The following is a 12429-nucleotide window of genomic DNA, read 5'->3' as shown; positions in this document are numbered from 1 at the left end:
TCCTGCCTCAGCCTCCCAAGTGCTGGGATTATAGGTGTGCACCACCATGCCCAGCTGTGTTATTTGATTCTTTAAAATGGGCTTACATGTATGAAATGAATCACGGTACTTACATGTAGAGATCCATAGGAAACTCCTTCATCATATGTGTGACAATAAACTCTACCATCAGGTCTAAGAGGGGGAAAAAGAAACCCTAGATCAATTGGAATGAAAGCCACACCTTGCCTTTGACCTGGGAGCCCCTCCTGAGTGCTGCGCGCTTCAGCCACGCTGACTGGCGCCCACCACCCGCGCGCACCCACATGCACTTCAATTTATTTTGTGTGAGATGCTTTTGCAACACTCTTCACTCCCTGCCACTCGCAAATTGGCAAAAAAATCAGGTCACTCTCCTACTGGGATACCCTGAACTGCCAACAAATGCCAGTTCAAGGGATATTTGTACAGACACTGCGTACATGGCATTCATCACTCATATCTGCCAGACCAAAATCTTACTCTAAGACCAGAGCAATAAGGGAGCAAGAGAAGAAATTATTGATCACATTCTTATCACTAGAGACTTAGCTCTAAAGCTCTATCGGCCTATCTCCTCTCACCATCACAATGTTTGACAGACATTGACTAAAAGGGTCTATGGGGCTAATTATATAGTCTTAATTACTGTTTTTAAAATCAAGCAGATTTAGGAACTGGGGACGAACATCCAGATGGAAGTGGGATTAAGAGTTATGCCAACTCCCTGGAGAAAAAGCAGAATTTTGGATAAACAAAATTACCCAAGATATAACCCCTTCCTATCAGCTTTGTCAGCCCCTGTCCGCTTAATGCAATCAAGAAGTTTTATGTGTCTGCAGGCTGAGCTCCAAACCTCCTGACCACTTGACACATCAACTGGGAACAAGAAGGAGGTCAGACTGAAATCTTGATCAGGAGTAAAATATGGTGCAAATTTAAATTATGTATCAAGTTCAGAGATAATGATTTGGCTCCCTGGAAGGGTTTTCTCCTTTGAATGACAGCACCCTTTACTGGGCATTCTACTCAGTGGGGTTGTTTCACCAAACACAGTATTAAACATGTTTTCTCAGGCCAGCAGAGAAGCCTAACTAGCAACTTCTCTGAGGAAGAAGAATCATAATCGTGAGAACCTGTTACTGCCTTGGAAAATGGTGACTTCATAATATTGACTCACCCAACACTGCACACACTAACGGTCGGCAGGGAAGGTTCTTGTCTGCTGCCTTCTTCCTGTGTCTCATAGGCTTCACCACAAAAAAGTAAAAGGCAATTAGCAAACACCTGAACTGAGAACAGTAGCTCATCATCATGTTCCTCATGCAAATAAAGTCACTGCTGCAGACTCACTGCTACCTCTTCTTCAGCTTTTTCTAGTGGCTGAGGTGGGGTGAGACACGGAAGACCTGTAAAGGCTTCTCAGTTATCACTGCAGGCCGGGGGCAAAGGGACAACTCACAGCAAGGCCACTGCCCCCAGGGCACTGGAGCTTCGCACAACAGAAAAGCTGTTGTTTTACTTGTATCTACAACGTGCAAGTGGCATTATTAACAACAAAAGAGGTACACTGATTGGGAGGGGGAGTGATACAGGGTCTCACTTTGTGGCCCAGGCTGTTCTCCAACTTGCAGTGATCCTCCTGCCTCAGCCTCCCAAGTGCTGAGATTATAAGCATGTGCTACCACAGCCAGCAGTTTTATTTTAAATAATGAAATAAGAAAAAGAAGAGGAAGTTGGGCACAGTGGCACATGCTATCCCAGCAATCTGGGTGACAAGCTCATATTCAGCCTGGGCAACATAGCACAACCCTATATCAAAAATAAATAAGTAAAAAAGGGCTGGATATGTAGCTCAGTGGAAGAGTGCCCCTGGGTTCAATCTCCAGTGCCAAAAAAGAAAAAAAAAAAAAAAAAGAAGAAGAAGAAGAAGAAGAAAGAGAGGAGGAGGAGGAGAAAAGGAAAAAAAAGAGGAGGAGGAAGAGGAAGGAGGAGGAGGTTAATGGTAGCAACTATAGAGGCAACAACAGTAGCAGATGCAAAAACTACTCCAGAAATACCTCGGCGTGGTATTTCTCCACATACCTCCAAGCTTTAAGACACTCCCTGATCTTCCATATTCTATACACGCCCCCTTCAGATGAATGCATCAAAGCGCCACCTGGTCTCTTCCAAGTTACGACGATGCCCCACTGTGAACACACTCGTCCCCTTGTTGAAGTCTATGTTTTTGTACTCTTTTTTTTTTTTTTCTTTTTGGTTTTTTTTCCGGTACCAGGAATCAAACTCACAACCTTGCACTTGCCAGGCAGGCGCTGTGCCGCTGAGCTAAATCCCCAGCCCCTATGTTTTTGATGTATTCCATTACTGCAATGGCTACATGGCTGTGGATCTTTCTAGCCTCTCTTGAACAAGAAAAGCCCCCATAATACATTTAAAAAAATCTGACAAGGGTCATCCAAGAACACTTTGGTACAACTTTCTGTCCATATTTTTCTAGTAGAACCAAGTTCAGCCCAACCCCATCCACACACAAAACACTTCCCACTACAAAAAACAGCAGCAGAAGTCACACCTACCATTCTATGTAAGTTCACTCGGAAATTCATGTTGTCATCATGCAAAAAAGCATTGGCATATTGATCCTAATAAAAATGTAGAGAAAAAAGAAAAACATGACAGCTACACTTACGAAACTCAGTTTATAACCCAGCACACTATCTACAAATCCTTGGACTTTAAGAACCACTTTCAAGCAGCAGTTCAAAAGCTGACAGGATGAGCCTCAGCCTCTATGTCAAACCCTATTAAGCCATAAATTTCTCCTTGTATCTTTAGTCAGAAATCTCTGAGAGGGGGCTGGGGATTTAGCTCAGCAGCACAGCGCCTGCCTGGCAAGCACAAAGTCGTGAGTTTGATTCCCGGTACTGGAAAAAAAAAAAAAAAAAAGAAATCTCTGAGAAAATTTTTAAAATAATCAAAATTAAGACCCAGGAATTTGAGGCAAATGTTGAAAGCAATCTGTTTTCTGATTCCCTCTTCCTTCCCATCTGCCCAAAGAGTCAGCTCTGTTTGTGACAGCTTGAAGGTCTCCGTGGTGGTATAGGACACATGTGCAGGCACCACATAAGACTCCTGTTAGAAGAAAAAAGGTCTGTGCTCTGCAAGGAATGAGCTTAGCACAGCAGGAGAAAACAGCCACACACGCAGCTTGGAGCAGCAAGACCTGCTATCCCTGGGTTTCCTGAAGACGATAGAAAATAAAAAAACTTCTCACCAAGATTGCTAACAAGTACCCATGGCCCTTTCCCAACACCTGTGCTGAAGTTGTGACATGCCTAAGACTCCAATGACTAGGGCCTGTTACAATTTGGGAAAAACAACTTCTTCAAAGATTTAACTAGAAAGATTTTTAAAAGCAAGTAGACCAGCCCCACTGCTAATAAGCAGCTCTTCTATAACCACCTCCCCGGGCTTGGCCAAGGAGGTCATCCTCCCTCAGGAAGCACACAAAGGCAAAGTCTGAGAGACTGCTCTCCACATGGAACGCCTCGCCTGTTCTTCTGAAGAGGAAAGAGCAGAGTAAGGAATACTAAAAGAGGAGTTAAAGTATAAGTTTAGCTCTCAAGTGCCTCAAATCCTGTCATCCTCATACGCCACCACAGTCTGGGGTCAGCCCAAACGGTCCAGCCCACGGTGCCTTCTCAGAAAACGGAAGCACTTTTTCTCCCTTGGCTCTTGCTCTCCACCCTGGGACACCTGAGCTCCTTTCCTTTTTGCTAAATGAAAAAGACCCAACATGAGCAGCTTCAAAGGGGTAGGGTTTTTTAAAGAGTTCAAATCTCTTGTTTAAAACTCTGAAGAGTCAGAGCCCTGCAGTTCTCAACTGTGGCAGTCATCACATCACAGTTCATTATCACCGCGCCAGTAAATGCTGACGGAGCCTCTCCTGCGGGCCAGGCACTGAGCCAGCAGCGGGCAAAGAGACACATCCCTGTGGTCAGAGCTCACTTTCTCACGGAGGGGACAGACAAACTTCCCTCCCAAGTGTTAGGGCCCTAAACAGGAAGCAAGAGGGCTGGGCACAGGGAAGGAGAGGACAGGTTCCTCCCAGAAAGCTGCTGAGACCCACCTCTGCAATACACGTAAGGATAATCAGACAGAGCTTGCCGCTGTGAAGCCTGTGTTCATCTGTAAAGAAAAAACATCATCCCGGCAACATTTCAACAGAGAATAAACATGCATATCACTTTCTCCCCTGGCCCAGTACTCACGAATGAAAATCGAACTACTGAGAGTAATTCTTCCTTCCCTCTTAGGTAAAAGAATTCCCCCAGATGATGTTTTTCCTTAATATCCTGGTAGTCTAACACCTTCTTGAGAGCCACCTAACCCTCGTAATGGTTTTACTGTCATGAACTATGCCCCTTGCCTCTAGGTCAATACCTTCTTTCCCCCAGTGCTGGGGATTGAATGCAAGGCCTTGCACATATCAGGCAAGCACTCTACCACTGAGCTACATCCCTAACCTCAGCCTTTTGCTTCTGAATAGTCAGATCCATTCCTTTTTCCACCCTTCATCCACCAGCTATAAACACCATCATCAGTACCCATGTACCCAAAATCAAGAAAGAATCCTAACTGTTCACAGCAAAATGGCAAGAAAATCAGAAAAAAATTAACTAGAGACCAGCATTCAGCCCAAGTTTCTCCTTGTATTGTGCTTGTTATTTCTAACCTAGAAATATGTGAACTCTTGATCATTTTTCTTCCTAACAAAGTTATTCATCCAACAAACATTCACTTTGCACTCCCATGTGGCAGGCACTGTGCTAGGCACTAGACACAGACTGCACTGAAGGATTCCAGTTACTTACGAAGGCAGAGGGTTGGGGTACAGCTCAGGGCTGCAGCACTTGCCTACCATGCACAGGGCCTAAGGTCTGACCCTCAGTTCAGTGAACAAATAAGGCAGCAATCTCTACAGGCAAGACCTAAACCCACAAATACACGCAAAGAAAAAGCTCCTCTATCACTGCTAATTAATTATCAGTCAGCAAAGCTTATTTACTTTCCAGGAACTTTGTGGGTAAGGGGGTGAAATGAAAGTAAGAAAAGGGCCATGTTTCATATCCCAAATAAAAGACTCATGATTTTCAAATCAGCAGGATCCAGACTGAGGTCAATTCTAGAGAGACAACCTTTCCACAGGTTGCAGTGCTATCAAAGTTAGCTAATACCACACATTCCGACATTACCTACTTCTTCCTCAGGGGCATAATCTATCGATTAAAACCTGACAATGGCAGAGCTTAAGAGGAGATGAGTCCTACAAATACATTCATCTCTCCTCAGAAACCAGCCAAGAAAGGGGGACAGAGCCAAGAGAAAGTTGCCTCTGTTGCTCCTAAAAACACAGTGTGATCCTGGTGGCCAGGTGTTATGGCTTGGATCTAGATGTCCCCCAAAGCCTCAAGTGGGTGTAAGTGGGGTTTTCTGAGGTGGCTGGCTCTAGGTTTGTGATGCTGGGATTAAGGGTGCCCCCATTCTGGGTATGAGTGCTACCGAAGGGCAGGTAGCCTGGACGGCAAACAAGGGATAGAAAGAGGGCCGCTGCCACTGCTTACTGCTGCTGCCTGTGTTGCTGCTGCGTCTCTTCTGCCACTTCCTGCCTGCTTTTTGATGCCCCTCAGCCACGCCGCCCTGCCTTGGAGCCAGCGACTTCGGACTGAAACCTCTGTAAACTGAGCCAAATAAACCTTCCTCCTTTAACTTTAGGTGTTGGGCACTTTGTCTCAGCAACAAGAAAAGTACCCAAGACACCAGGGCATGATTCAGTAGGCCAGGGGCCAAGACAGGAAGACAGTTAAGCCAATGAAGCCACCCAAGGGCCATTTTTTTTCCATTTTTATAATTAACTCCTCATCATACCTAACTTTGCCCTTTGCCAAATTTAGGCTACCTGGTGGGAAAAACGTAACCAAGCCTGACTTTAGAGACATTGAAACCACCCACATTGAATTATTTTTTATTTTCTTGGCAGTACTGAGGATTGGACCCAGGGTCTTACACATGCTAGGCAAGTGCTCTACCGCTGAGCGATATCCCCAGGCCCCCATACTGAATTAATTAGCCCATAATTTCAGTTTCTATTCTACAGACTGTGAAGTAACCACGACAAAGAGGCTTACATAATCATGAAAGCTAAAAACGAGTTCCAAGAGCCTCAATTCACTGGGTTGTACCAAGTAATGCTAAAAGTTCCATTTTCTGGGTCACATCTTATAATTTCTCTCTTCTGTAGCTGCTGCAGTAAGCAACAGCCTCAGGAAACTCTGACACACAGAGCCTTGTTATCACTGCCTGCCGGATCTCACGGGTCAAGTCTCAGAGGTTCAGCCACCTCGTGGCTCCCAGTGGGCTGCTCTGTGCTGAGAGCCTGTGCTGGGCAGTATCTGGATCTATCTCATCCTTGTGGGAAACAGTCTTAAAAGAGCACACTCACATGACAGAAGAGGCAGGAAGTCTCTGTCTGCGAGGTGGACTCTGCAACAGCGAAGGCAGTACTCCGAGCACCACAAGGGTTAGTGGTGCTGGCTCACCAGGCCCTGGCAACTCTTCACTCCCATCTCTGTTTCTTAGCTCTTCTACCTCTGCCTGCCAACGTTTCCTGCTCACTCGGAAAGGCCAGAACCCGGTCTTCCCCTCTGACACAACTCAAGCCTTTCACTTCACTCAAGAACTTCTCAACCCCCTCAAACCAGAAAAGTAACCCTCACCGAGCAAATAAAGGCCTGCTGAAGCACATTAAGCGTCTATAGGAAGACAGGCCTTCCTGTCATGGCCCCTGGCCTGATGCCTCACAAGGCATTTATCTCTTCTCATACGAAGGAAGGTAGCAAAAACAATTGTATTTTAATGACTTTGCTTCAACAGTGCAATTGTCTTTTTGATATCTAAAAACCTGGCATTTGTCCACAGACTATAATTTAATAACTCAGAATTCATCTACTGAACAGTTGGTTCCTAAAATAGGATTTAAAGGGTTTTTTTTTTTGGTCTTTTTGAGTTCGCTATGTAGTTCTTGAGCTCACTGGCCTTGAGCTCACTTTGTAGCCCAGTCTGGTCTCAAACTCTCAACAATCCTCCTGCCTCAGCCTCCTCAGTGCTGGGGACTACAAGTGTGCACCACCACACCCAGCAAAGATTCTTATAAGAAACAGGGTATGATGGTGCATGCCTATAATCCCAGCATGTAGGACGCTGAGGCAGGAAGATAGTGAGTTTGAGGCTAGCTTGGGCTACACAACAAAATCCTGTCTCAAAAAACCAAACAGATTGTCATAAAGAAGGTTTTTTTCCTCCTTGTACCAGGGCTTGAACCCAGGGCCTTGCCCCTGAGCCACATCCTCAGCACTTTTTTTGTGAGGTCAGTTTGGGGCAGGTGGGACAGGGCCTCCCTAAGTCATTTATCTGCGCTAGCTGGGCTCAAATTCTCAATCCTTCTGCCTCAGCTTTCCACACTGCTAGGATTATAGGTATGTACCGCCACACCAGGCCAAAGGAGACTTAAGGAAAGAATACTGCATACAACAATTCACTAGAAGTTATTAGCTTTAAAGAATTTAGGAGAAAGGACTTCTACTTTCTAAGTTAACCATTGCTAGAATGTTTTAATGTTTAACAAGTAGTATTTCAATTACTTTTTGTTTGTTTGTTTGTTTGCTTTTCCAGTACTGGGAATCAAACTCACAACTTTGCGCTTGCCAGGCAGGCGCTGTACCGCTGAGCTACATCCCCAGCCCCTCAATTACTTTTATAATGAGGAAAAAAATCCTTCTAAATGGGAGAAGCCCACTGGATCCACCTTTAGGTGCCAAACAAAATGCTAATGGGCACGGGCACGGCTGTGGCGGTGGGCACTGCTGTGGCGGTGGGCACGGCTGTCGGCCCAGATACTCGGAGGACAAGGAAGGAGGCGCGCAGGTGAGGCAGCCGGAGGGACACAGGGAAACCTGACCTCACAACAGTGCTTTGAAAAGGGCTTGGGATGTGGGTTAGTGCTACAGCGCCTGCCAAGCATGCAGAAGGCCCTGGTTTCAATTTCTAATACCTTAAAAAAAAAGTTCACTAAAATGCTAGGTGTTTTGATCCTCCACAAAAGGAGAAGGAGGAGAAAGAGGAGAGAGAAGAAGGAGGGTGATCCCTGCATGACTCTTTCAACTCATACAAGAAGTATAATTAAAAAAAAAAAAAAATACAGTGACTGTTTACATTTTTTTAATTTATTGCCATTAGCCTCCCTCAAGACACCTGCCCTGGCTCTCAGCACAGTTACCCCACCACCACCCCTGCCAGCTCACGAAGCAGCTGGGGAGTCCTTTCTCATGAGTTCTTCTGTTTTGCTGCCACGGCTGCCGAAGTGGATCCAAAATGGTTCTCTTGTGGGTTTATGCCCAGATGTCCCCCAGAGCTCCGTGCACTCGCAGGCAGGCGTCTCGGCAGGCGACTGGATTACGGGGCTGAGGGCTGCTGCTGTGGGGGGTCTGGTTGGAAAAGGCGCCTCTCCCTCTTCAGCTAGCCCACCCGCTCCGCCTCCGCCCTCCGCCCGAGAGCTGCTCTTCCTCGCGAGGCCACTGTGCCACGCGCCTGCTGTGGGGCCAGCTGACTAACACGTGCGCCACAATAAAGCGCTCCTTTCATCTGCAGGCGGTAGGGACCGCGTCTCAGTGACAGGAAAGCGACTGAGACACCTTTCACGACCACTTTGACTATGGGGAAGAACCAGACAGAGGGCAAGGTGTCAGACCTAGTGCTCACGGTACATGAGGACACACCTTGATGTTTTCACAAGGCTGCCTTTCCCCTGGATGCCACTTGGCAGGAGCATTCACCAATTTTTGATCACACCTCATGAAGATGAAACAGGACTTCCAGCCAGGTGTGGTGGTACATATCTGTAATCCCAGCACTTGGGAGGCTGAGGTAGGAGGAATGCCATGAGTCCAAGGCCAACCTGAACCATAAAGCAAGACCCTATCTCAAAAAAAAACAAAACAGGACTTCCAAGAACTACTTCAAAGAGTGGGAAGAAGCCCGCCGTGGTAGCTCATGCCTGTAATCTCAGCACTCAGGAGGCTGAGGCAGAAGGATCGCGGTGAGTTTAAAGCCAGCCTGCGCTACATAGTGAGTTCTAGGCCAGCCTGAACTACACAGCAAGACCCTGTCTCCAAAAAACAAAATTAAAAAAAGGAGTAAGAAAGATGGGATAAGTGTGCTGGAAGGGAGGGAGACTATTCTGAGTGGGATTAATGACAATGTGTCTTTTACTGCAGTAAAATTCTTTAATTTAAATGTTCACTGTATATTTCAATCACACCTTGTGTATTAGAATTTTTTTCATTTAAAACAACTGGCAGAGCCGGGTGTAGTTGCACACCCCTGTAGTCCCAGCATTTGGAATGCTGATTCAGAGGATCACTGCAGGTTTAAGGCCAGACCTTACCTCAAAACAACAACAACAGGAGGAGGAAAATACTAGGTCAGGGCTGCAGAAGCAGTTCAGTGGTGAGAGTGCCAAGTTTGAGCCCAGCCTGGGCAACTCAGTGACACAGCAAGACCATGTTTCAGCCAGGCGTGGTAGCACACACCTACAACCACAGTATTTGAGAGGTTGAGGCAGGACTGCCACCAGTTTGAGGCCAGCCTGGACTGCACAGCAAGCTGACGGCCAGCCTAAACTGCACAGTGAGACACTGTCTCAAAAAAAACCAAAAATTACAAATTAAAAAATGGCTTGGGATATAGCTCAGTGTGAAGGTCCTCAGTTCAATGCCTACTATCACAAAAAGAAAAAAAAAATCAAATTTTCCCATACCCAATCTTCTCCTCCTTCCACTCTGCATTTCCAGGATGAGTTCTAACACTTCTATTTTCAGCACTAAGGAGCAGTCCCTCCGAATCTCACCTCTGCCTACTGTACTCTGCACAACAGTCTCCTAACTCTCACCACAAGCTGATGCTTCAGTTCTTGTCCTCAACAGGGAATTCCCTGAAGTGTGCTAATCCCCCGACTTCCCACACAGGCGAGTCCGCATCTACTTACCAAGACTCGCTAAGATTCGCTAGCACTTGTAGAGACCAATCTCTTTCTCCTGTTCTATTTCTGAACACTCCCCTCCAGCTTCAGGTTTTCCTAACACCACTTAATCACCGTCTCACAGTGAGAATCACTGTTCTCCAGCAGTCAGGACCACGACCTTGCACAGGAGGCCCCAACAGTTCATCTTGTCAAAGCCTCACAGGTTAGCGCTGCTCTCTCATTCTAGCTGCCTGCCACACCTCCTGCTTCCCGTGCCCCCGAAATAACATGCCTTACCTTTGGTATCTTGCATGACAATAGAGCTGTACTTTAAGAAAGTTATCAGCAGATTACTGGTCTGTACATCTGCATCCAGTGGGAGTTCCACAGAACTTATAACTGGAACAGAAAAGATAAAATGTGCTTAGCCCATAACATATTTCCACCTAACACTCCTACCCACGGAGCCAATTTGCCAGCAGGCCAGAAAATGACTAAATAAGCTTTTCCCACAACAGAGGGGGCCCAGGCACTTACCACAGAACTTTCATCTACTCTCCCTAGGCACCCAGAGCCCTTCCCGCTTCCCAGACTAACCCCACAACCTTCTCCTCCATCTAGGGTCAATCTAGGGGCAGTGCTTGTCTCCCAGCACGCCAGGAAGGGCCCGTGGATGCCCATTCCAACTCCAAGTACCCCAAAAGGGTCAGGGCCCTTCTTAAAGGCACTGTCATTTCTACCTAAAAAAAAAAGATCTTACTGAATATAAATGAACTCTGCTTTGATCAGTCTCTTGCTTAAAATACATCAAGATTCCTTCCTAATAAGGGAAACTCTTCCTCAGATTTGAGAACAAGCCTTCAGATTAGATGTACCCACCATACATATTATGTTTTTTTTCACAGTGCTGGGTCTTGGGCATGTGAGGCAAGGACTCCATCACTGAGCTACATTCCTTGGCTAAATACCCAAGATGAATGTGGCAAAAGTTAAGGTAAAACTACACTCAAATTCTCCCCTTTAGTCCCTTCCTCCTGAACTGGAACCTGAAAAGTAAAACCAGACTGCAACAGGAAGACATTATTGATGAGGACAGCCCGGAACCCAAGGTTTATACATCCAGCCGCCGTTCCTAAGACAGATCTCCAAACTCCTACTCTCTGAGTCACACTCCGAGTGAACAGTAAGGGACCAGACCAGGACTGACCCACATAGAACACAGACCTAATGTGGTTCCCAAGATTCCAAGACTTTAAATTATAATTAGTCACCTTGTTAAGTGCTTTTGCAGTAAGACATAATATATAAACAAAAGGAGCCTCACGACAGCCCAGACAAGCTGGAGAATCTATAGCTGAACATGCAGCTGAATCTGGGATATTATTCATAACATGTACTCATAACCATAATGGATCCCTCTGGAGTTATTATGATGTATGCTGTGAATGTTTATTAACAACGGGAAATATTTGCATATTATAGATCTGTAATACACAGCAAGCACAGCAAAAAGCCTTATGGGAAGAAATTAACAAGCCCAACTCTTTGGCCCCAAGGACTAATAAAAGATAAATATACTTTCACGTTAGAGTACTAAAAGGGCTCAACTCATGTTAGGGTTAGGGGCCTGAGATAGTCATCTCAAACCGCAGCCTCTTCCGACGGCAGAGCACGTGAGCATGCCTTTGTCCAGCACAGAGACCGTCGCACTGGTAAATGGAACTTCTCTCCTACTTGCACACAGCAATAACTGGTAAACTATCTTATATAATATGTAAAATTTTAGAAGTGTATGTATTTTTAGTTTACCAAAGTCCTCCCATGCCAAGGCGGAGTTGTCAAATGTCAAGTCTGAGCTGAGAACAAATGTTACAGCTAAACTGCTGGCTTTTAAAAATAATAGTCCCAGTGACACACCTTTAAATATAACCAGGTTACTGAGCAGAACTGTGATTAAAATCAAAAACTGAAAATAAGGTTGTAACACTTAGGACCCTACAGAAAGGGAGTGAGTGAGAGCGAGACAGGAACAAGAGCAAGTAGAGGAACAGAATAAACCCTCACAAACTAAAACCTCCTGAGGAAGCATCATTCCTTGATCTTGGCCTTCATAATTCTTCCTAGCAGCTTTTGTCAAGAAAGACAGTCATCTGAAAGTGGGATGACTTGATCTTCCCACCAGGAAAAATAAAAGCTCACTGGCTTTAGGTAAGTAAGCGCAAACCCTGCCATTGCATAATCAAGTGTGTGGGTGCAAGTGTTCACAATGAACAGTTTGAAAGGCAGTTCTCCAAAGCATCCAAACCCCAACATCACATGGAAATGAGGTA

General features: G+C 45.7%; 1 protein-coding gene and 1 long non-coding RNA gene across 2 annotated transcripts in view; both read right to left on the bottom strand.

Annotated features, from left to right (window-relative positions):
- The window catches only part of LOC102024117 (chromosome unknown open reading frame, human C10orf76), a gene marked incomplete at its 5' end in the record, with an annotated part of 155381 nt that overhangs the window by 117458 nt on the left and 25494 nt on the right, over positions 1-12429 (bottom strand). Inside the window, 5 exon segments of the mRNA XM_013504087.1 lie at positions 114-174; positions 1199-1268; positions 2598-2663; positions 4151-4209; positions 10397-10498. Of these exon segments, the coding sequence (XP_013359541.1) occupies positions 114-174; positions 1199-1268; positions 2598-2663; positions 4151-4209; positions 10397-10498 (358 nt within the window).
- LOC106146584 lies at positions 8282-8989 on the bottom strand. Its single transcript, XR_001231086.1, has 2 exons — positions 8856-8989; positions 8282-8553 (listed from the first exon to the last, which is right to left on the bottom strand). It is a non-coding gene; the product is annotated as an uncharacterized LOC106146584 (long non-coding RNA).

Source organism: Chinchilla lanigera, unplaced genomic scaffold (genome assembly GCF_000276665.1).
Source record: "Chinchilla lanigera isolate Chin_1 unplaced genomic scaffold, ChiLan1.0 scaffold00084, whole genome shotgun sequence".
In the NCBI taxonomy this organism is placed as follows: Eukaryota; Metazoa; Chordata; class Mammalia; order Rodentia; family Chinchillidae; genus Chinchilla; species Chinchilla lanigera.
The sequence above is the reverse complement of the archived record's forward strand: the minus strand, read 5'-3'. Positions and strand labels throughout refer to the sequence as shown.